Below are 24,909 nucleotides of genomic sequence, written 5' to 3' on the forward strand. Positions count from 1 at the left end.
GGGTTCTTCTGAAAAAGACAAATTTGGGGTCATCTGGAGTCTCTGTTTACAGAAGCAAATCTAAATAGATTTTTGTGGATTTCCATATTTAGTGGAAGTTCTCCACAGTAACATCTAAATACCACTGCACTTAATAAACCCTCCTAAATTCAGTTAAGAAACCATCATACTCAGGCTGTCAGGTGGAAACTTCTCTTGTGATGAAATTAATAAAGGTGCACTAATTAATACTTTGAAGATTAGATCCCAAATGTAGTATGCTAATTTTGGTTTAAAATTTACCAAAATTCTCAGTTTACATCCAAATCATTACAGTTTGCCAAAGCATTCTAATAATCCATATACAGAATCAATAGTGGCTGTACACAGAGCACTTACTTACTCAAGTTGCCATAAAATTCTCCTTTATTTACTGAAGCAGCTTTTTTTAGCTTTATTACTTTCACAATGTATTTATTAACCTGCTGTTATATGGACATCATTATTACTCGCCTACTAAGACTGTGTAGCAAAGCTTTTTGTCTATACTAATTGAATTATTGAATAACTTGTGATTCATACTCTGCTTTGGACCACTGACATGTTGTTGGCTCAATTTCTTGCATCTCCCAAAGGAAGAGCAGCAGGCTAACCTACACAATTCAGTGGGTTTAGCTTTCAATTCCTAGCTTACAAGAGTTGTGCAAATTTGTGTTGGGTAATGGAGCCGTTTGTTAAACTTATTTACTTTGCCACCTTAATTACCTTAAAATTCCAACTAAATTCAAGAAGAACCAATTTAATTTATGATAAAGTGTCTATAGTACAATTTTTCTAGGCAGTGAAACTGGAAAATTAATGTAAATGCATGGTCAGATCTTATCTGAATGTCTTGGTCTGTAAAGCTGGATAAGAAATCTCCCAAGAATATGCTTTTTCATGAACTTTCTGGTACTTCCTGCTTTTAATTTGCTCAAAAATACTGCATAAAAAAGTGCAACACAGCACTTTTTCCTCCCAGCTGAAGTCAGGAAATGCAGGGTATGAAAAGTGAAAAAGAGAGAACGGAGGAAAATGATCCAAATTTTCCAAAACCTCTTAAAAATGTTTTAATTGAACTTGTTCAGCTGCAAATATAAATGACTGGACTCCCAAGGAGAGGATTTATAAAAAATAATTGAGTGATAACATTCAGATTTATAGAGTGAATGATTTGAAAATGTATTTTTTACCAGCACCCATGCTGGATGATAAATGTCAGACGGAGGAATAAGTACTGTACAGTATGTAATTGCTGGCAGTTGCCCTATGCATGTGTACATACACATGCTGGCATTTAAAGGCCCAGTTGTGTAGCTCCACCTTCCAGTGAAGGAAAAGATTAAAGTGTGTTTAAAAATTACCAAAATGAAGTTTGGTTGAGTGTTAGTATTTTGAAGATGTCAACTTTCCATATGCTAATGCTAACTTGGAGTGGAAAAGCCATGTGTACAGAAAACTAATCAGAGCTCTATCTTTACTAAAAAATACCTGACTTGTGATTAGGGCACACAGAAAAGTAAAGGCAAGAACACGGGTTTCAAAACGTTGAAACTGATCTGCTCCATATATTGCACAGAATCAGAGCCTCGGGTCAACTTTGAAACAAAACTGCACAAGCTGAGAAAAACTGGCGAGTGCTACTGTAGCTTACAATGTTCATTCATATGCATCTTGTGTGCTTATACACTGTTACAGGTCCCAGGACACTACATTCGGGTTAGAATCAGCCCAGAACTCAAATAGCTATACAACTGAGAGACAAATTAAACAGAAACAAAGAGCTGGTCCAAAAAAATTTCCACACGTGGTGTCACCTGATCCTCCACAAGGGGCAATAGTTGTTTTAAATAAGGTGGTCCAATGAACAGCTGAAAAAATCAGTGTGGATTAACATTTGCTTGATTTCCCATGGAGTCTTCTAAATCCATGCTTGCAAAGGGTATTCTAGTGAAGTTTTCCCTATGAAACTGATATTGCCTCAACGATTTTTCTCTACACTGAATTTAAGCAATGTCCCTCCCAATCTCAACAATCTCAGTGTGCCAGAATTTTTACAAATCTTGCAAATGGTTGCGATAATTATCAACCCTTCACAGTTAAATAGACTGAGAATAAAAATGTTAGGCATTATGTAGGTTTCTTTAAAAAAAAAATAAAATGGAAACTAAATGATAAATGGTTTGCAGTTCTCTGAAAATGGTTTGTCAAGTTTCAGTTTTCCAAGTACTATGCTAAGACAACGTGAGAGGATTAACTAATTATTTTGTTCTGTACAAAAGAGCATGGAGAACATGCTAAAAACATTAGCTGCTCCTTTTTATTTATTTATTTATTTAAAAAAAAAATCTATATTACTTCGTTCCAGTATAAAATAAAGAGCCTTGAACTTGGCAAGATCATTCCTGGGTAAACAGTTTTAAGTAGTCCTTAAAAACAGCGTATGAAAAGCAAACATCCTGGTTTCTGAATTAACTGCGGAACAAAAGAATTTCTGTCCTTTGCCCTCTTGGATCTTAGTAATTGTAAACCAAAAAAGTCTCACTCAAGAGTGCACCTGCACATAGCTGGTGCAAATCCTTTTCTGTATGGGTCCTGAGTATAGTGGATATATTCTGCAAAGGCAGGAGCTGTGTGAAGTGTGCTCTGAGGACAGAAAAACCCATGCCTGTTTCAGTTTCACTACACACCAAAAGGTTAACAGTGCCTTAGGCCTATTCTTCCAGACCCACGAAGACTTTTAGCTACAAGTGAATTAAACCTTCCCTTAAGCCTACTATCTCTGGTCAGACAATGGATACAAGGTAAACAGAGTGCTGTTATCTGCTTATTTTACAATTTAGGCACATACCAGTCCACTGGAACTTCAAAGAAACTTTATATTCATTTTAGGTAAACTTTAGTGGCAGTTGGAAAGCAGAAGTTCTCAAGGATAAAGGATTATGAGAAATACAATACGGTCTTACGTTTCAAAAGGTGACTGTAGTCTCACTTTCTGATGTCCTACTTCTGAACTGGTTTTATGTGTCCCATATATATAGGAACAAACGAACGAGTATTTTAAAATAAAACTAAATAAGGATGGCTACGATGCTGTAAGGAGCTGTTATGCTATTTGAAACATCCTGACATCCCTTCACTTGCAAAAGCATGCAAAAAAGATACTTAAGACAGGAGTTATTTCTGTCTTCTTCTTTTACTTCAGTTCTGGGTCTTGTATAGGAAAGACAGGACCAATATGATGTTTCTAGAAATCAGAATGCCTTTGATTTTCCTGTAAAGACTGGAAGTAAAAGACTGTAACCAGAAAAAAAACTCGTTATGCTGTTTGACAGGCTTGAAGTAAATCCCTCAGTCATTTTGAGAGAAACAAAACTGCTTCAAATAATCATTCTGTTTTCACCATTAGTTTCTTCACTGGTAGTGGTAACCAGTTTATTCAAACACATCCAGGAACAACACTTTATGACAGTACACTACTGCATTTCTTTTTCTTATAAGACAATCATGGCTGGGAAAGTGAATATAGAGAGGTGTTCTTTCTGTAGGTACTCTACAAAATTTCAGTTATTTGAGCTGTGTTAACTGAGGGAGATTATTAGACTGAGATGCTAGGACACAAAATCTCTTTAAAAACCCCTCAAAATTCATTTCACGCAACATACAATGTTTAAAAAGTACATTTTATTTTAATAGAAATAACCAAGAACCAGATGTATGATAGTTAATTTTACAAAAGCTCTTGTACTTGCAAGCTAAAAATCAAACACAAATGATTTGTATCTTGCTTGCTTCTTTTCTCTGTTGTCCAAGTGAAAACCATTACAAAGAGTAAATTTCTTCATTTTACTAGAAAAAAGGCATTATACTGTCAAGTTTCATACTGAAGGCAAATGCTTATTTTACATTTCAGTAACCCAAAAGAAAATTTTATGGTCTCCTCCAACTGCACATAACGGAAGAGTTCTGTGCCATGTCAAACCAGATCCTACAGCTGCAGTTCCACTAAGAATGGGCTTTAAAAAACAGAGAGAGAGAGAGAAAAATATCAATACAACTTCCCTTAAAATGATTTCTATACTGCAGACACCAAGTTGCACAGACAAATAAACACCACAGATTAAATGCTCCTTAATAAATATAGTTAAAATACTGCAGAAATTCTACTGAAAAATGTGATTCTCTGCTACATAGTTCCAGTAGCTGCTTACTACATGTAACATACAGGAAAATATTCCATAATAACAAATAATTTCAACTCTTTACATTACTATAAACACTATTACTATAAAGGCATGATGTCAGAAACCTTTTTAAATGAAATTACTTCTGTTATTTCAATGTACTCATAACTAATATGTTTGGAGGTAATGTAAACATTACAAATATATACTGACTCCAGCAAAACCAAAATATTTTCTATGCTTTGCATTTTCTTTCAGGATTTAAAATATAATTAGTTAAAACCAGAAAAATACAACACTAGGTGTTTTTAGCCTCCTTAGAACTAGAAATATTTCCAGATTTATTAAATATCAGGTAAAGGTGTTTTTCTTCCCCTTAGAACTGATATGGCAAAGCAAACTAAAACATATAGATCAAGCAGCTTTTGAAATACCAGTTTAAGTGTGCACCAATTTTTTTTCCTTAGTCTGAATGCCACAAAACAAAAAAAGAATTAAAAAAATAGGTGCACCAAGCAGCAGTGCTGGATGGTTTGGGCTAGTTTTTAATTGTAGCTTTTAAGTAAAATGAGTCTGATTGGAGGAGAACAGATGCAACTCCAGTCAAAAATTTACCTGGGGATGTCCTAAATGATGAACCAGTAATTGAGTAGTTGTCTTTCCTGGATATCCAGTCGTTGCAAATAGATTTTCATTCACTCGGGACCACCTATGAATAAAATGAATCCACTTATGAATAAAATTAATGTACTTTCCAAATACCCCTGTCATACCAGCAGAAGTGCAGTATGCACGACAAAGTGGAGCTCTCCCCCTTGGGACTAACTAAACATGTGAAGATGTTACATATTTTACTAACAGCAGAGAAAACAGATTTAGTGAATTAGCTTGTAAATTATTCCGTACCACAGCCCCGCATGCACGGTGTTATAAAACAAAAAAAATACCACATGAATGCTACACATATATACTAAATGTGGGTCATTCACAAATTTCACAAAGTTTATAGACCCAGTCCCCCTAAAAATGACTTAAGTGAGACACAACCAGGTTACTAAACTCACAACTGTTGGCATAGACATAGATTTCAATAGATAAATAGATTTAAATAGATAAATCAAAATTGAGACAATATTTATACCTGAATAATCTGGCTCGATCAACATGGACAGGTCTCTTATCCTGTGGATAACTAAAACAAACATTCAGGGTAAAAAAACTGTTCTGCAAATAACTACAGCTCATACTATAAATACCAAAAGTACAGTGAAGGGGACACATTGTCTACTCTCTGTGAAGCAGTTGAGGGAAAACCAGAGCATTCCTGCAGCTTTAACCTCAATTTAGGGTAGGAAAACTGAAGTAGTTCTCCAGTTTATTATGGATCAATAGTTACCTATTTATGACTTGGAATGAAATTTTAACAAACACATACAGTGAGAGGTGAACAGATGTGAAATGCTATTCTCAAATGAACAAAAAGGCAGACAATGTTATAATTTTAACAGAAAACATTGATAAAGATGAAACAAAGAATACCATGGAGTGGTCTGTATCAATATCGTAATTCCTGATAATTTTCATTTATTTAGCTTATGCATTGGGCCTACAAAGATGATTAAGGGGCTGGAGCATCTCTTACAAGGAAAGGCTGGGGAAGTTGGGCCTGTTCAGCCTTGAGAAGAGGTGACTGAGAGACCTCACCAATGTCCATCAGTATCTGAAGGAGGGTGTCAAGGGAACGGAGCCAGACTCTGTTCCGTGCTGCAAGCAATAGGATGAGAGGCAATGGGCACAAAGTGATGCACAGGAAGTTCCACCTGATTAGGAGGAAGACCTTCTTCACTCTGCAAGTGACCAGGCACTGGAAGAGGTTGCCCAGAGAGGATGTGGAGTATCTCCCTCCCTGGAGATACTCACAATCCTGTGCCTTGTGCTCTAGAATGACCCTGCTTGAAAAGGGAGGTTGGACCTGCTGACACACTGTGGTCCCTTCCAACCTGACGCATTTGTGATTCTGTGACTGCCATGCTCTCTTAGCCAAATACCTGCACTTCCTCATGTACTGATTAGGAAGAGAATAAAGAAACCTATGCAATGGGTATAAAAATACCTGGAGCGAGTGATATCCCAGATCAGCCAATCACTTCCAGCAACTGCTCCAATTTTAAGGGGATTTTTTAAACACCAGTCTGCTGACATCAGTGGTGCTTGTTCACACTCCAGGGAAAGAATGGCCTGCTGTGTAATCAGGTCATAGAATCGTATTGTCCCATTCTTCTCTGCCACCATCAGCTGTTAAAAGAAATTCATAGAATGTGGTAAACTTAGCATGTAATGGAAATTAAATTTTTTCTACTCTATAGAAAGCCTGGAATACATTCAAACAAATATTAATAATACTAAATGAAGTGCAGTTTTTCATTTCATACCAGAAAACTTTCTCCTGGACACTCTTTAACCAATAAATAAAAAACACTTTAATCTATACTACTGTTACACTGTTATACACAATTACATTATTTATATATATATATGTATATATATAGACATCTATGTGTATAATTCTGGTGGTTAGAAACACTAGTTCACAACCACTGTGCTTTTATACAGCAAAAAGTCATTATTTTAATATTCAATAGCTTCTGTTCTGAGTACACAGTGCTGTAAAAAGAAAGGGTTGTCAAGCACTGGAACAGGCTGCCCAGGGAAGTAGTGGAGTCACCATCCCTGGAGGTGTTCAAGAAATGACTGTACATGGCACTAAGTGCTATGGTTTAGTTGATATAATGGTGTTCAAAGGTTGGACTTGAGGATCTTAGAGGTCTTTTCCAACCTAAATGATTCTATCATTCTAAGCAAAGTATTAATTAGTGTAGCTGTAGAATCAGTAGAATCGCTTACTGATTTTATATAATGTCTCTTATTTCATCCTGTAACAGTTTGCAACAGATTTTATCTAAGCATTTTTCATTACAGTAATATACTTAAGCAGTTGTTTTTTAAGTATTATAGAAATAGCTCCCTGATTAAATTATAGAATTATAGAAGGATTGGGTTGGAAGTGAACTTAAAAATCCTCTACTTGCAGTCCTCTGCCATGAGCTGGAACACTCTCCACTAGGCCAGATTGCTCAGGGCTCCATCCAACCTGGTCTTGATCACTTCAAGGAGTGAGCCTTCACAACTTCTTTGGGCAACCCATTCCAATGCCCAAAGGATGAAATGAGATTTTTCTTCATGAAGAGAAATGGCTTTCATATAATCATGAACAATAACTAAGAAAGGCAGAGAAGCATAAAAAAATACTCCAGTAGTACTGGTCTCTTTGGAAAAACAGAACAGTCACCAAGAGATGCTTTCCTGCAAATTAAAGGTCATGGTGCAGTAAGCATTTTGACCTGCAATAGGCTTTTCAGCAAGAACTAAGTCTATCAAGTTTTATGAGCTTTTGGAATGGGCTTTTCTTTTAAAAAACAAAATAAAACAAAACAAACAAAAAAATCCCAAAAAAACCCTAAAAAAAACCCAAACCAAACCCTGTGCCTGTCTTTGATAATGGTCAAAGAAAAAAACATGCTAGTAGTATCTAAGACTGGCATACTATTGCAGTATTTTTGGGAAAATCTTATTAATTTTGTTGTGCTAACAAAGTTGCCCAGTAGCAAACAGCAGCTAACCCATTAATTCTGATGCCACCTGAATCAACAGTTTTCCTAGTTAACAGTTTCCATTCTTAGTAAGGATGGATATTGGTACTGATGGAAAGTGTGATGAAATTAGAGATCCTCCTTCCCTACTGCTGTGTAAATGTTTTGATATCTTATTTGACTGCTTTTCTCTGTTTTAAGTATGTGTTTTTGTGGTAACCCAAATAACCATTTGTAGCCGCTCAAGGCAGTTATTGATAGGCACAACAGGAATAATAAATCCAAGACTGCAGGGACTAGACCATTAATGAAGCTGGATATTTGGGTACATACCAGCTGATTAATCCTCCCCAGTACAATAACAAGATAAGTATAAAATCACAGTCTATTGATGTGATTTTTCAGAACATATTTCATACATGCAAGAACAACAACAAAAAAGTCCCTTGTTAACTTCAAAGAGATACTTTTCAAAGCTTGGCATGTTCTATAAAGAGTCTGTATTATTGGTGTTACCATGACTGAGAAAAACTTGAGCTCTTCTCTGGTAACTGTCAGTTAAAATTCAATCAGCAGAATAGTTATCAACAACTGATGTACATAATCAAGAAGGAATTTTTCTGATGGGAGGAGTAAGGGACTGAGGATAAAAAGACACAAGAATGGTAATGAGAATTCATTTACAGTCACTTCACATTAGCAGATCCAACCAATATCCAGTTTACAGTGTAAACTAGGTCCTCAAACTTCAATGTTACTACAGCATAAAAGATTCACACTTTATGTGTGTCCCCTCTCCTGTTATTTTAAAGGTAGTGAGGGAGAAAAGCTGAAAAACACAACCTTAAAAGCCTCCTCAGGATGCCAGCAAACACTCATTCCAGGAGAACGTAAAACAAAATGGGCTTTCTCATTTCCTTCCAAATCCCAGACCCTGGGGAGAAAAGAAAGAAAAAAAAGAAGTAAAGTACTAAACTATTGCCATTTGACTGCAAATACATTAACTTTCAGTGACTCATTACATTCACAGAGGAAGTGACCAAATGAAATAGTGTTCATGCTGTACCATTTGAAGGTCAGTGAAAGTGGCCAGTGCTGCAGATAATGTATTTTAACACTGATGAGCTAGGCAGAGCCTCTGCTTAACTATTCAAATAATTTGACATTTTAGTTCTCTAGAAATGAAATTTTAGTGAGATGTTCCCATTTTTTCATAAGGGAACACTACAGCCTTTGTACTATACCATAAATGGCAGTGAGACAGTACAAAGCAGGAAAGCCACTGTTGATCAGATGATACAAGGAACCTAAAGTGAGGTACCAAACAACTTCAATCATCCATGTTGCCACGTAAAGGGCAAGACCCTTTACTGAAGTATTTTGGCTGCCTAATGTAAGAGTTTCCAGTATTTCCTGGTAAGACAAGGTTGAGTAATGGAAATATAAGTAAACCAGAAATGAAGCTAAGGCAAACAGAAGAATCTATGGCAGAGGTAACACTAGCCAAAAACGGGTCTTGGAGAGCTTTCAACAGATAAATCGCATGTGCCAGTTTAACCTTTTCCTTTACAAACACTGACAGTATATATCTGGCAGCTATAAAAAATTTAAAAATCAACAGGATTTGGTCAATATGGATTGACAGGAAAGTGCATGCTGAAACACCAAAACTAAGTTAGGTGATGGGTGAATTTTCTTTGGATGTGTTCAATATGAGTTTTAAATAAGCCATGGAGCTACTTTGTTTCTAAAATGCAACAAAACCAAAACTGAGCCTATTTTACCTCACAGACACTGCTCAACTCCCTCTTCTCCTACAAAATCTGTAACTCAGTTGTAGAACAAAGACATCACAGTTGTGAATGTCAATCTGAACCACATACTATTTATATGCATTTGGACACTGAAGCATACACATATATCCCTCCTCTCTGACATGCAAAACTTGAGCAACAGCCAATTTTTAAAGCAGTGTTCTGCCTAGTCTTTTGAGCTACATGAGTGACTACATACTATTATTGTTTATTCTAGAGGATTTTTGCTGACTTCCTTCAGACTTTTTCAGTTTATATCTCACCAGGGTGCTTAGAGCCTTATATTTAAGAGTTTTAAAAAAACTCTTAACTAATACATCATAAGTCTAGACAAAATATATGGGAATAAAGTAAATATATTTAATGAACAATGTTGTTTTCTTATGCCAAACCACAATAGATCAAATATTTGTTCTCCCCATAGAAAACACAGGGTCTCTAATCTTGAAGAATCAGTGTCCTTACTAAAAAAAGTCAAAACAAAAACCTGACAAGTGTTTAAAAAATGAAATATCTACTTGATTAGGTAATTTAGAAACATACAATACTTTCTTCTACTGCCAAAAATTTTGCCTTGTAGATTTGTCCAAGTCAAATCAACACTTCCCATGTGTATTTACTGTGCAGGGAGAAAATTATGATACAACAGAAGACGGTGAATCATTTTGGCAAAAGGAATATGCCATTATGTTTCCTTCCCTGAAATGAGTGATGTTATTAGGTGTTGAGACAGAAATTTATGCTTTTTACCGCCATAACTTTGTTATTTATAAAGTTACCAAATTTGTATTTTTTACTTTGTAAGAATGGCAGGACTGTTAGTAACAAACAGTATGTGGAGGAAAAGGGATAAAAGCCTCTTTTTTATTTTCTTTATTGATACCAAAGATGATATAATTTAGTTTTGGGGAAAAAAACCCACAACACCCAAAATACAAACCAGGCAATACATATCAAGATAGATCCTTGTATGAATGCATCATATCTATACAATTACATATGTTCAATTAACTCCTTTCAATATTTCTTTGCGAAAAACCCAAGTAAAATATGTGCAAACCCCAAAAATTTAGTCAAGCTGATTTTCAGTAAGTTAACTACTCAGTAATCGTAACCAAATCAGCTACAGATGCTTCCTCCCCCATTTTGTCCACATTCCTATAATGTAAATCAATCCAAAAGGACTGAGGATTTTGTCTTCCATTCAAACATCTTGAAACTTTACTAATAACCCCATCATTTTATACCAAAGTAAAATACTGCTTATTTTTCTCCAAACATCCTTATCTTTTGTAACCCTGCAATGTTCCACTCTTGTACTTCTCCTTCTCTTCCCACCAAACATCGTGGAATAGACTTGTCAACGAGCTTATGGCAATGCAGATGATCCTTATTTTATCTTCTAATTTTCTGAATTATGAATAATTCTAACTAGCAGAACCAACTGCTAACTGTATAAAAATCATCATTTTCAGTAGTTAAAGAACTAAACCAGATTGTAATCTTCAGGTATTTCTCAAATCCCCAAAAGACAGAGCAAAAAATGGGAATTCTTCCAACAAAAGATTTCAAACAATTTTAGTGAGTGGGTGGGTGCTAGAACAAACCTTGACATCTGATTCTCAACCAAAAAGCATGATCAACTATACTTGATCCATTACTCAGAGATTACTCATGTCCAACATGGCTTTGCTGGGGTTTTTTTACTATCTAATACATTTCTTTATATCTCCATCAGACACATTCCATGTGTGAGTAAGATCCTATCACTCTTGAAAAGCCTAGAGGACTATGGAGAAGGGCAAGATTCCTGCTCCTGAGATCACACAAAGGCAGAATGAAGTTGCTCCTCACTGAGCACAAGGAGTGAGGAGAAGATCTGAGAAAAGGAACATGAAAGTGCAGAGATTAGGAAATACTGAAGAGAATACAACCAACACTGGCTTTCTTTAAGGTCTACTGCCAACTCCATATTGATTTGGCTATCACAGATCTGGAGGGTACTAGGCAGGACACAAAAGGCTGAAGTGGAACTGCAGAAATTCCTCTATCTGGTCAGAAGAAGAGAAAGTTGTAATATTCAAGTAATTAATTTTATTTTACTGACAAAGAATCTTTTATGAAGTCTTTTCACAGAGGAAATGTAGAAATATTCATTCAGAAAGCTGACCCATGTTCACCATTTTCTTTTGGTGATTGAAGGAAATTATGTTGTTCCTAAAGAATTAGCAATTATAGTATTTCAGATCTTGGCATTAAAAAACATGTTATCTCTAGCTTCTTGTAATATCTACTTGCTTATGCAAGAATTGATCTATTCCTCAGTGCTAACTCTGGGCTGCAATTATACCCTGCAGTGTTGGTAGAGGCAGGAGACACAGTGCAGTATCTCCACTTCACTTATACACATTTCAGGCCATGCACACTCAAAACTGAGTCCAGAAATACACATTTCTACTACTACTACTGAAATACCTTTAAAGTTATCTAATGCAAAACCAGAGACCACGCAGTATTTTTGAAAAAAATGTGAAGTTTCAGCTCTGTCCTTTCAATCAAAGCAAAAAATGGCTGTTAAGAGCTATCAGCTTATTGCCCCCAGTGTAGATATAAAACTAAATGCTTCTGCAGTATCACTGCTACTGAGAAACTCAACTACAAATTCTACTGATGGCTTTCTAATATATAAAAGTTCTAAACAAATCTAATGCAATGATTTATATTTAAAAACAATTTATAGGCTAGATTACATTCTAGGACTGTATGACTCTTAACATAAACCATAATGTGTCACAAAGGAAATTACAACATCATCCTCATATTTTGAAGACTTCCTAACTAAAAGTTTATTAAGACCAGACTGAAAAAAATGTTCCAAACATTTCATCCAGAAAGTTTGGTTGTTTTTTTGTTTTTTTTTTTAAGTTGACAGGAGACCAGTTAATTCTTGCACTGTCCAACACCAGTTGGTTAATAATTGCATCGTGGCTGTACAATGTGTATACAATACAGAATTGTATAAAACTACATTTGGGGGACATACAGGGATGCATACAAGTGTGCAAATTCAAAGACTGGACTCTGAAAAAAAAAAAATCAAGACTTCTTTCTTTTCATAAATTAAAATGCACAACTAGCTTGATAAAATGTAACCAGCATACCTCAGAAAGAATTAATATTTTGGTATGACATTTCTTATATGAAAGGACACTAGAAAATCCAATCATACAAACAGATGAAGCAAGAACAATGTGGAATTAGATAACTTTCATAAAAATTTTGACAGAAATCCATACCTGACTGCACTAGGAATGGGAAGATGCAAAGAGAGTATGGTTTTGGAGGCAGAAATAAGTGATAATGAGCATTTCTCAATATACCTGAAGTTTGAAATATTTATTGAATAAACAAGGTAAGATTCAAGTGCAACTTTTGCTGGCAATACATTAAAGAAAACAAGAACAAACAAAAAACAAAAAAACCCAGGAGTTACCATTAGCTTTCCTCCATATTGTCCAGAGAAAAATCTACACCAAATAAGTAGGGCATGAAAGTACCATATAAAAAAATATGCTACAGATAAACCCCCCTAAAACTAGATAAAACACTAGAATATGTCCTAAGACTCTAGCTAATTTAGCTCTCAGTGACATCAAACCTTTCCCCCTAATCCCTGTTTAGGGAACAGAACTAACCTTCTAATGGACTGGCATTTATTCTACGTGCAATAAAGAAGGCTGAACTTCAGAGTGACTGATAAATTCACAAAGTCCTCTATGAAGTGATGTGAGCCATGGCCTAAGGAAATGAACAGAACAATGGAATCAAATGGCAAGTACACTCACGGAGAGCATGGAAAATAATTCAGCTATACATTCTTCTGCACTCAAAAAGAGATGAAGAGGATGTATTTCAATAAATAGTTAAAAGAAAAAGAGAGAGTGAGGGAGAGAAAGGGATGGATGAGTCTCAGCATTTTAAAATACAAGCCATTCCAGCACTCAATGACCAGAAGAAATTGCCATGCTGGTATTTTTAAGAGTCTGACACTGTCAGTAACCTTTCAGTTCCACACAAGGAGGGAGTATGAGGTGATTATTAATCAGACTGAATTAACCTTTTGACAGTCAAGAGGTTTATTTTTAGCATGGATATGAGATTAGTGGGTTTTGACAGGATGGCATTTTGCATTAAGTAATTCCAGAAACATCAGATAGTGTCTATAACCACCAACAGTGAAGGTTGTCAGTTGAACTCATGGTGTTTTCCAAACTTTTCCCACAATTTTTTGGCTTCTTTAAGTATCAGAACAAAATGATTTGTATATCTGAATCTATGCAGACTCCTAGACTGTGTTTCCACACAGTGAAAAAGCCAGTAGTAATTTTTTTTTTTTTGAAGAGTGGTGCACAGGGAGTTGCACACACACAGATCTCATTAACAAAGGGGGATGCATACATTCCTACACTTGACGCAAACGTTCAAAGAAGTGTATAATGCCTTATTATTTCAAGGAATTAAACTAAATATTCCTTAAAGCTATCATAACAAAGATGACCACTGCAATTATCTTTAGTGCAGTTCTACTTCACAGCTGAAAAAAAGTTTTGAGTCGTGAGACTAAGGCCAATGAAGACCACATGCAAGAAATAACAAGATATCCTGAGCGACACAGCAGCAATTTAAAGCTAAGAACATTGGATATAGCCAGTATCCAACTTACACTGTCTGTCCTCCAACCAAAATTACTGAACCCCTCTCTGAGATATCACAGTGCAGCAGCTTGTGGCAAGACTATTTAGTGGATGAAAAATGAAAATCTTACTTCCTTAGAGGTCTCTGATAAACTTAAACCTAAACTTTCTCATGAGTGAAAACCAGGGAGGACCTAGCCATGCTTGTATACAGCCAGTACATTCTAAAAAGTTGTTTTAAAACATTTTTAAGATTTAAAAGTGGAATTCAAGACGTGTAGTAATTGTTCTAGAACTTTACTGCAAACGCATTAGCAGATTTTGTATCTAAGAACAATTTCAGGACTGAAATTCAGTACAGACAAAAGAATTATTCCTCTTCTTACATTACTACTGAAGCAAATTACAGAGTAAGTAAAGAATGATTTTGGTAAGTCCCAAGGAATGCATTTTCCATTAGTTTTGAAAGTGTAACCTTTAAATTCAATTGAAAAAGTCTTCATGCCCCACATGCATGAATGGAAAAAATAAGAACTCAAGTAGCCAAAAAAAAACCTACTTATTTCCCATGGCTTTTAACCAAAGACTTTATGGTTTATGGCATAAAATGTTTTTCATAGTTACTAAGTTGAAATCTTGTTAGTATATATTAATTACATAATTTTATTTCCTTTTAAATTAGTATCAATTAGACATTTGTTTTTAAACCTTTTTTTTCATCCCAGGAAAGCTGAGCATTTCATAAAATAAAGAAGAAAAGGCCACAGAGTCAAATAGATTTTTGATGAATAAGCCCAATTTGAATTTGGATTTAAAAAAGAAATCAAGGAGAGGAAATAAATCAGGAAAAGATACAGGTAAGTCATACATTTCTACTATTCATTCCCAATGATTTTGTTGGAAACACTGTCTAGACATCTATGAAAAAATGCCTACTCATCAGAGTAAAGAAAGTCAAAGATGATGTTTTCCCAACTCTCCTGCTGCTCTATTGCACTGACCTGAAAAGCCTACAATAAGCCTACAAGCTGCCCTCCTCATCTGTCCAACTGCACCAGAGGGGTAGGAAGAGCAGCTTAATAGATTCAAACACACTACTAGAAGTGGAAGATGGGTGACAAGGGCAAACTCCTGCATCAAAAACCTTTATACAGGATGTTTCAAAGCATTAAACGATGTTTCCCTTCTACTTCCAGTTATAAATATCCAAACACCTAGCTTAGAAGCAGCTGTAATCATGGTATTTTTAACTGCCAGTACTACTGTATTAGTATGGTGCTGTCTTCAGGCCTTACCTCCTGGTAAGGCCAATAAATTTGGGTAAGTGGACAAGTTCTCATATGTATACTGGTTTTAAACTTGACACACTTGACGGCAGAATACAGAGAGAGGGCCTGTATAATTCATGTCTGCTCTCTCCTATTCTCATTTTATTCCTATCCCAGAAGGTGGCGGAAAATAGTGTATGCAAATCCAAGACAAAAGTTTCCTTAATTTTGAATCTAGCTGGTTCAAAATATTGCTTTGAAAAAAAGACAACCCACACGTCACAACAAAAAGCCAGCCAACAACCTAAGTTAACAAGAATAGTCCATTTCTTATCTTGTGGACTAGTATTGTTAGAGGGCCATGGAGGCACACTAAAAATAAAAATATAAATGCTTATTTATTTAAGTGGACATATAAAACATTCACAGTTAGAAAAAGTGCAATACTAGTTTTTCACCAGTGTTTTGAACAAAATGCATACCTGCAGGTGTGATCATCACTTACACTTGCAATTTCTTGACCTTCGTTGGGAGCAAAGACCAGATCATTAATGTAATCTGAGTGGCCATCAAATGTCTGCCAACCAGAAAAGAGAAATACTTTTACCTTAGAGCTGACTGTTTCACCAATGTATTTAACAGACCTGCTAATGGAAAGATGTGTGTTAAGATAAAACTATCATTTTAATAGAAGGCAAAAACCAGTTTTTATTGGTAACTGGATTTCTTTAAAATATCTAATTCATGTGTAGGTTCATACTGCAGGTGAAAAGATCCCCCCACTACTCCTTGAAGTTAGCACAGAGGTCAGTTTGATGCTTTTGCTTGACAGAAATCAGTGAATCACACCAGAGCTTTTTATCATTTTTTTCCACCACTGAATTTTGAAGGTAGAACATAGTAAATCTCAGAAAGGAAGAGGAGAATGATCAGGCAATGAATGCATGACCTATCTACCTTAAAGAACTCTGATTACTGTCAAGTAACTCTGATCTCTGAATCTCTCATTAAATACATCTATGGTGTTTTTGAAAGAAATCTCACAAAATCTTAAGTGAGGCAAATTTCCATGTCTAGATGTATCTGTTACTGTTACACCCTCTTCTATTCAGTCCCACTGATTAAGTCTCAAGGCACAGCTGCTTTTGTTTTGCCCAGCAAGGTATCATAAAAATGAGACAAAAATATCCTCTCGATAACAGCATGAGACCAAGAGATTGCAGAGGAAAACAAGGTCGAATGAAAACAAGTTCTACAGTTTTCTGAAAGAAAAACGCACCACCTTTAAATGTAGCCATTCTGAAGAACAACTGCAGAACTGATAAAAAAAAAAATCTCAAGCACGCACAAGAACTAAATCCCCCTCTCTAAAAGTTTTAAGAATGCCTCATCAATTCAATACAGAAACATTTTCAGCAGCCAACTTATTTTTTTCCAATAAGTCATTATTTTATTAAAACCTAATGGATTATACTAGAACTAATAGGTTCTAAGATGATGCTAAACTATTTAGACAGAATGCCAAGTCTTTTGACAATTTTCAGCATTCAGAATTCAAATATCCTGCTTCATTTTACTTCTACAGTTCTGATGAAATATGCTTTTTATTAAGCAAAATTTGAAGCAGTACAAGGAAGCCATAATTCATTTCCAAATGAAAACCTCAAAAGAAGAAAAAGGCTTCATGAAGATCCATCAGTCATATTTTACCTTTTGTTTTTTTACTCTGGGCTTGATCCAACCCATAAATTTTGGATTAGTTGTGTCGACAAAGTAATGGAAAACTCAAGTGTGCTTCAAGTTCCTTTTTGATAATTACATCAAGACAGTTTTTCCATGGGGAAAACAGAGTAAGATTACTCTGTCTATCCCTCCAGAAGCAACACGTACCAATTGTTTACTATAAAAGACAAAATGTTCAGAGATTACATTCTGAACGTAGTCACATACTTCCCTCAGCCTTGTTTCCATGTTCTGGACCTCTCCTGAAGATCCCATGCGTCAAGTGTGCACTGTATAATGGATCAAAATTTTCCATGTGTTCATCGTGAGTTTAACCCCAGGTTTTGAAATAGGTTGTCTGAGGTATCAGTTAACTGTTAATAAGAAGCCACTGTATCAAACTTTACCGAAAGCCAGATCCGCATAGCTCACCCAGAATTTGTGAACATCTGGGATTTTGCATGTGCTTTAAATCAGAGTTAGCTGTTAACTTTTCTTGACAAGAAATCTAGAGTACAATGATTGTCCAAATATAAGAAATTAAGATGATTGCCAGAAAGGGTTTTCCACACTTTAAATCAAAAAACCCCAGAAGACAGTCTTAAAACACAACTGTTACTGACATAAACACACTAGTCCACATTCCTTCTTTTTAGTTAATGAGTTCCTCACTAATAGGTAAAAATATGTATTTTTAGCTGTTTTCTGATTATTTTTAACATTAGACCAAGCCTGACCCAGTAACAATATATATTTTTACTTTTTCCACAGCCAGAGTACATCCTTACTAAAGTTCTTGGACAGTTAATTTCAGTGGTGGAGCTGGCATAAACAAATCTAATAGCTTTACTGTTAAATTCGGGCCAACACTTCTCATTTGTATTGCATATGCACCAAACAATCATCGAATCATTAAGGTTGGCAAAAGACCTCTAAGATCACTGAGTCCAACCACTAATTTAACACTGCCAGGTCTGTCCCTAAGCACCACATCTATAAGGTTTTTGAACACAGTGATCACACTATTTCTCTGGGCAGCCTGTTCCAATGCTACACCACCCTCTTACAGAAGAATTTTTTCCTAATATCCAATCTGAACCTCCTCTGGCACAACTTGAGGCTGTTGCCTCTTGTCCTATCACTTGTTGGCTGGGATACTGACCCCAATTTGGCTACAGCCTCCTTTCAGGTGGTTGTAGAGAGCAGTAAGGTCCCTCCCAAGCCTCCTTTTCTCCAGGCTGAACAACCTCAGTTCCCTCAGCTGCTCCTCATAGGACTTTTGCTCCAGACCCCTCACCAGCTCCACTGCCTTCTCTGGACATGCTCCAGCACCTCAATGTCTTCCTTGTCCTGAGTGGCCCAAAACAGAACAGAGAATTCAAGGTGCCAAGTACAGAGGGACAAATGCCTCCTTACTCCTGCTGACCACACTAGCTCTTGTGGCCTTATTAATCCAAAATAAATTAAAAAATTAGATGTTGAATTTAGCTCTCTAGAGTCTGTAGTACCAAACTGATCCCATTGTTTCATTATTTCAACTTATTATCAATACATTAGCTAATGTTAAAGAAACTTTACGTTCTGCTAAGTTGAAAGATTTAATTCACATAGCTTAACATTAAAGCCCACTGTCTGAAATTCACAAAACTGGCAGGTATTATATAAATGGATAACTTTAATATGGAATGACAGACATCAACTCACAAGCAAAGAGCATAAAGAACTTTTAGAACTATTTTGTCAGAAATCCCATCAAGCTGACTATGTCAGTTATCCCACTGCTCAGTGGCAAAATCACGTCAGAAGCCAACACTGAAAGAAGGAAATTAAAAGTATGTGCATGTATGAAGCAAGATAAAAAACATTTTCTTTCAAGACATTTAGTAGCATTCATCTTTACTACTTAAGCCCTGCCTTTATGCATTCTATTATCAGGATGGCCACATAAATTACATCCACAATTCACTTAATTTCTGTATGACAAATCTCATTGTCTTACTAATACAAATTAACATACCAAAAATAAAAGTCTATTTTTTTCTCCCTTATACCAAATAAGCCACTCTCATCAAAAGAGGCATTATCATATTCTAAAGCAGTAAAAGCCAAGGAAGACTCTCCCCCAGTTCTTTTTATCAATTTGCTTATTGTTAGCTAAGACCACACCAAAAAAACTTCAAACTGGATAGCACAAACATCTAATTAACAGTAGTACTTGGACTGAGACATTGTTTCAAAGAAAGAATTTTGAAGGAAATCAGAAGATCATGTAGGTGGTAATTACAATTATTCCCACTTGAAAGACAGAAAAGTATTTACAGTACAGTGATTATCTCTAGAGGTGATGGATCTAGGATCTGTCACAAATGGAGCAGAAGGGTAGTTAAAGATTAGACTTCACTAAAAACGAAATAATCTTTTAAAAATCACATTAGCTGCCCTTACCTTAAATTCATTCTTGTCCTGTAAGTCAGAAGTAAAGAGCCTTAACTTCCTATCAGAAGCTGCAGTACAAAACCTGTACTCAACGGACAAAAAAAAGGCACTTCAGTTAATCAACAGTGCAATCATTGACTTTTTATCAGTTTTCCTTCATTTAAAAAAGGCAAAGTAAGATGCAAAGAAAAAAACAGATTTTGAAAAAAAACCAAAAGCATCTATCTTTCCTGCTTTGGCAACCAGCAGAGTTATAACTGGAGCTTACCTGTAAAACTGTGTGCATCAAGTGCAAATACTTATTCACAGAAAGAAATGCAAAACATTTTACAAAGCTAAATCTGGATCAATTACCAATTACCTGAAATATCTCTTATATATCCTGCTGCAACTTTCCATGAAAGAAGTTAAGTGGTAGGGCACAAAAAACAACCCTCATTATCAATGTTTTAAAATCCTGAAATATAAAATTCATAAACTAATCTCTATTCAACATATTTTAACCAAAAAGACTGTATGGATGCTAACTCTGAAGCAGGCAGCATAGTGCCTGCGGAATAGCAGGCCACATAACTTTCTCAGTCTTGCCTGAGAAAGTGGCCTGGGAAATCATAAGGAGGAATTAAAACAATCCTCAGAGACAGAAAACAGCCTTGCAGGTGCTGTTTGACTGTTCCTTGTTTTCTTGCAAGAGAAGGTCGAGGGCTGGTGTACCCCACTGATCAATGATGGTGATGTGTTAGTTTACTAACCAATAAGAGTTTTCTTTTCTGTACTTTCACGTATTGGTCTATAAAAAAGATCTGAAGTAGTAAACCGAGAGAAATTCTCCAGTTTGACTCTCAAGAGAGTCTGTGTCATTCTTCTCACCGTTCCCAACAGAGCAACAAGACTGTACAAAAATGGAGCAGTAAGCAACTATGGTAATCTTGAAGAATCAAACAAGCTAGTGAGTACATTTTAATTCAGAAGTTTCATATTTAATAGCTAACTAGCTTTCTAGATTTTCCAGATTTACACCTCAAAGGCTATCACAAATAGTATCTAACCTACACTGAAACACAGCACATATTATGCCAATCAGTACAAATAGCTTTATAAAGGAGGCCAGGCAAATGATCTCACATTTACTAATGCTCTTAAATGCTTCTTCACAGATGTACAAAGAAAGAAACTAGGTCTGAGGTCCATAAAAATAATGAAAAAAATATTATTTACTGCTTGCTCCCTGGGGAGCAGGTCAAGGAATACAAGTAGGACAAAAAATAAGAAAATGAGCACCAAAAAAAGGCTATAAGAATAAAAATGTTTTACTGAAGATTTCAGTAATTCTAAGGAGCTAGATTTCACTCATAAACTTTGAGCAGTCCAATATTAAGGACTTTGGGAAAACAGGTAAGAGACAAGGATTCCCTGTAGTTGTTTACTGTTAAGTACCTTATCTGGGGAGGTATAGCATCAAGTCTAGTTTCAGGACTCCACGCTATGGCATCAACTCTGATTCCATGGTGAAATGTTCTTAGTGTCTTATACTGCATGCCTTCCACTTCTGCATCTTCCTCCTATAGAAATATTGCAGTTAGCTGATTCAGGACAAGGTCTTGGTGACTTCTAAGAAATCAGATTGCTATGAAATGAAAAGGCTTTCAAAATTACACATATTGGGATCTTTTCAGATCATAACGCCTTCAAAGTGAAAACCTGAAACATACAGAAAGCATTAACTTGAAATATTTAAGTACTTAGAAATACATTAAATTATTGCAGTCTCAAGTCAGAGGCCATTAAAAAGCAGAAAAATGGGAACTGAGCTATGAAGATGCTTAACTCATTCCCTGTACAAGAAGTATCCTCACAGATACAACTAAAGCCACTTAAAACAGCATGGCAATTTAGCACATGCTGCAGTAAGAAGAAGCAATGGGAACAAAAGCAAGCATGTAATTTAAACTGTCTTCTCTCTGAGTTGTTTTTACACCATGAAAAAATGATGCCACTTCCAGAGCATCACTCTTCAAACAGCAGGAGATAAAAAGGCGCCCTCTGTCATCTAATCCTAATTACAAGCTTGCTTACTCTTACCACTGGCAAGAACACCAGATAACAGGAAAAATAAAACAAGAATCGGGATTATGGACTCCATCAATAAGTTGACCTCTAAAAAGCTTTTAAAAGTTTTCAGAACATCCAATGGTGCACCTCAAATGATATTCCTACACAATTTTCTCTGTGTCACAATTCTGCTTTAAGGTAAAGAACTTCTCTGTATGCCCTCTACATAACGTAGAGGCCAAGCAGAACCCAGCTGAGGATGCATTAAATTACCCACAGTTTTTCAATGCTTCTCCACAGGAAGAAAGAATAACATTTTCCTCTCCTACTCTGAAATACCCATTGACTCCCCATGTGGAAAGGAAGGGAGGATATGAAAATTACAGAAAAAACACCTTGTGCCGTGGCTGTCAAAGTTTTAATCACTTCCTTTTCAAGGCTGATGCCAGAAACAAGGTAGAGAGCAACACAAATGTCAGTATGTTTTTACGGCTAGCACTAGGTGCTCTTCAGAAAATTTCCAACAGTAAGACCATGGGGAATAACAATAATAATAATAAAAAAACCACTTACACTATTATTTATAATAGAAAAATTACAAAAATAGTATTGTATAATAAAGAAGCAAGATGAAGGGAAAAAGCTTAGAAATTCCAAACAACTGTCTCCAATTGATTGTCTAGCATCTAGGCAAAAAACCCCATCTAATGAAAAACATTTTATCCAGTATAAAAATATACAATACTCAATATTTTACATTTTAAAATTTTTCACAATATAACTCTAAATAATTTCAATATAAGAAATTTTACTGTTTCCAACTGTCTGTGGGGGAGATCCAATAAAAGCAACTGGGAGAAAAAAAATTAGGTATTTCTACAGCTCATAGAAATAAATACCTATAAAATTAGCACAGATGTATCAATGTGTATTTGACATATATACATATATACATACATATATATATATATATATATGTATACATATATACATATATACATACATATATATATATATATATATATATGTATATATACATCTATTTTCCTGAAGACCAAGTATCCTAGATTTGTTAGTGTAATAAACAAGTAAAATTCTCCCTTGTTTACCACAGGGAGAGGAGGAAACAGGAAAGTGACCAAAGTCTTCCTGCAGTAGAGGTGCTGGCAAAGTCAGTTTCAGAAGCATCTAACAAAAACAACAATAACACAGACTAACCTGGAATCTGCAAGTCCCAACAACCACGTAATTGCTGCCACCATAAGCAATGAGGGAACATGAATCTCCACTGTCAAACGGATTGAATTTTACCACATGCACATAATCTTCACAATCCACAGTGTAAGAAGTGTTTCTAGTAGAATCTTGCTTCATTTTCAGTGAACTAAGTCAAGGTATCATGGAAGCGATGTCTTCTCCAGGATGAAAATCTACAGTTCAACACAAAAATTTAAAAAAGCATAGATGGCTCATTTGCATAAATAAACAATGTAGCTTTTGTGGCAGAGAAAATCAAAATTTCCTATAACATGTTCAAGAACACAAAAGCTGCACTTCAGCTTATTAGATGCAGTGTTTATCAAAATATTCACTAAATTAACATATATTCAAAACCGTCTCTACAGACTTCAGCAATAACTGCAGATTTTGTGCTACCCTTGGCAACCCAACACCAATACAAAAAAATCAAGTAACTACACATACAAAAAAAATCACATACATTTTAATATTTTCAACCAAACAAGAAACTATACATCACTACCTCCAAATTCTCTTTACTTATCTACTTCTTTACAGACTGTGTGTCTAACTAAAAACTAAAACTGAGGTTGCAAAACTGTAAATGAAAATACTGCTGTGCATCAACCAGCTTTCATGAAAATCACGTTCCTGTGCTAGAACACAGGAGGCCAAGATACACAATTGATTTCAGAATCACTCCTTTTAGTCCCAGAACAAATTTGACATTGGTTTATGTCTTTTTGGGAAATCAGACCTTTACCTACACACCATGTGGAAAACCAGCTTGAAATCTCAGACCTTCGACAGATTTTGGTGTATGAAGGATCTGAAGGCCTCAGAGTGAATGTTTTCTTGGAAGCCAGCCAGGTTTGACAGAGGCATCACTCAAACACAGAGAGGCTCTCCACAGTTGGTTGTTTATTTATTAATTCATACAACAAACCACCATACTTTACCATAAATACTTTCGTCATGTATCTTGGATAGCTTTGCTCCTAAGGCCAAATGCAAGTTTTAACCCCACCAAAAGTTTTCTTCCTTCAAGGCTTCCCATGAACACGAGCCATTATAGAATCTTAGAATGTTAAGAGGTTGGAATGGACCTTTAAGATCTTTAAGTCCCAAACCCGGCTGCCATGGGCAGGGTTATCTCCCACTAGACCAGGTTGTCAATGCCTCATCCAACCTGGCTTTGAACACCGCCAAAGTTGGGGCACCCACATCCTCCCCGAGCAACCTGTTCCAGTGGCTAACCATCCTCACCACGAAGAATTTCTTCCTCGCGTGTAACTAAACTTTCCCCTCTTTCAGTTTGTACCCTCGTCCGATCACTACAGTTTCTGACAAAATGCTTCTTCGGCTTCCCTGTAGTGCCACTTGAGATCCTGTAAGGTGCTACGAGCTCTCCACGCGGGCTTCTCTTCTCCAGGCTGAACGCCAACTTTCTCAGCCTGAATCATCCGTCACCAAACCATCTTGAAAACACCAAGTGCATTACTACCCTCACTTCTTTAAGAAACGCGATCAGGGCAACAGAGCTTCATGGGTGCGCGTGACCTCCCCCCATCCACGCGCATCCTTTGCCCTCCTACTCCCTCTTTTTCCCTTCAGGGCCCAGCTGCTGCTCCCCAGCCAGTGGGTTCAGTTCCTCGGTTCAGTGGGGCGGAGGGTGGCCCAGCCCGGCTTCACACGCACCTCCGCGGCCCCGGTTGTTTCCCGCACGGCCCCGGCCCCGGTCCCGGCCCGGCGGCGCGGCTCCCCAGCAGCGCCCGCCCCCCGGCGCCGGAGCGGCGCGGCTGCTTCCGGGGGAGCGGCCCAGCGCCCATTGG

The 24,909-nt window shown here is 36.4% G+C and overlaps 1 protein-coding gene across 1 annotated transcript; it reads right to left on the reverse strand.

Annotated features, from left to right (window-relative positions):
• Positions 1–3,682: 3,682 nt before the first annotated feature.
• On the reverse strand, positions 3,683–24,873 carry NUP37 (nucleoporin 37). The gene is made up of 10 exons (XM_005527885.3): positions 24,776–24,873; positions 23,057–23,268; positions 21,224–21,348; positions 19,796–19,868; positions 16,111–16,205; positions 8,696–8,786; positions 6,316–6,497; positions 5,344–5,394; positions 4,818–4,911; positions 3,683–4,034 (listed from the first exon to the last, which is right to left on the reverse strand). The coding sequence occupies exons 2-10, from the start codon at positions 23,210–23,212 to the stop codon at positions 3,921–3,923; spliced, it is 981 nt and encodes a 326-aa protein (XP_005527942.1). The 5' UTR covers positions 23,213–23,268; positions 24,776–24,873; the 3' UTR covers positions 3,683–3,920.
• Between the last annotated feature and the right edge of the window lie 36 nt (positions 24,874–24,909).

The sequence above is a fragment of the Pseudopodoces humilis genome, chromosome 5 (assembly GCF_049639895.1).
Source record: "Pseudopodoces humilis isolate 2021_Gansu_Grassland_sample_001 chromosome 5, ASM4963989v1, whole genome shotgun sequence".
Classification (NCBI taxonomy): Eukaryota; Metazoa; Chordata; class Aves; order Passeriformes; family Paridae; genus Pseudopodoces; species Pseudopodoces humilis.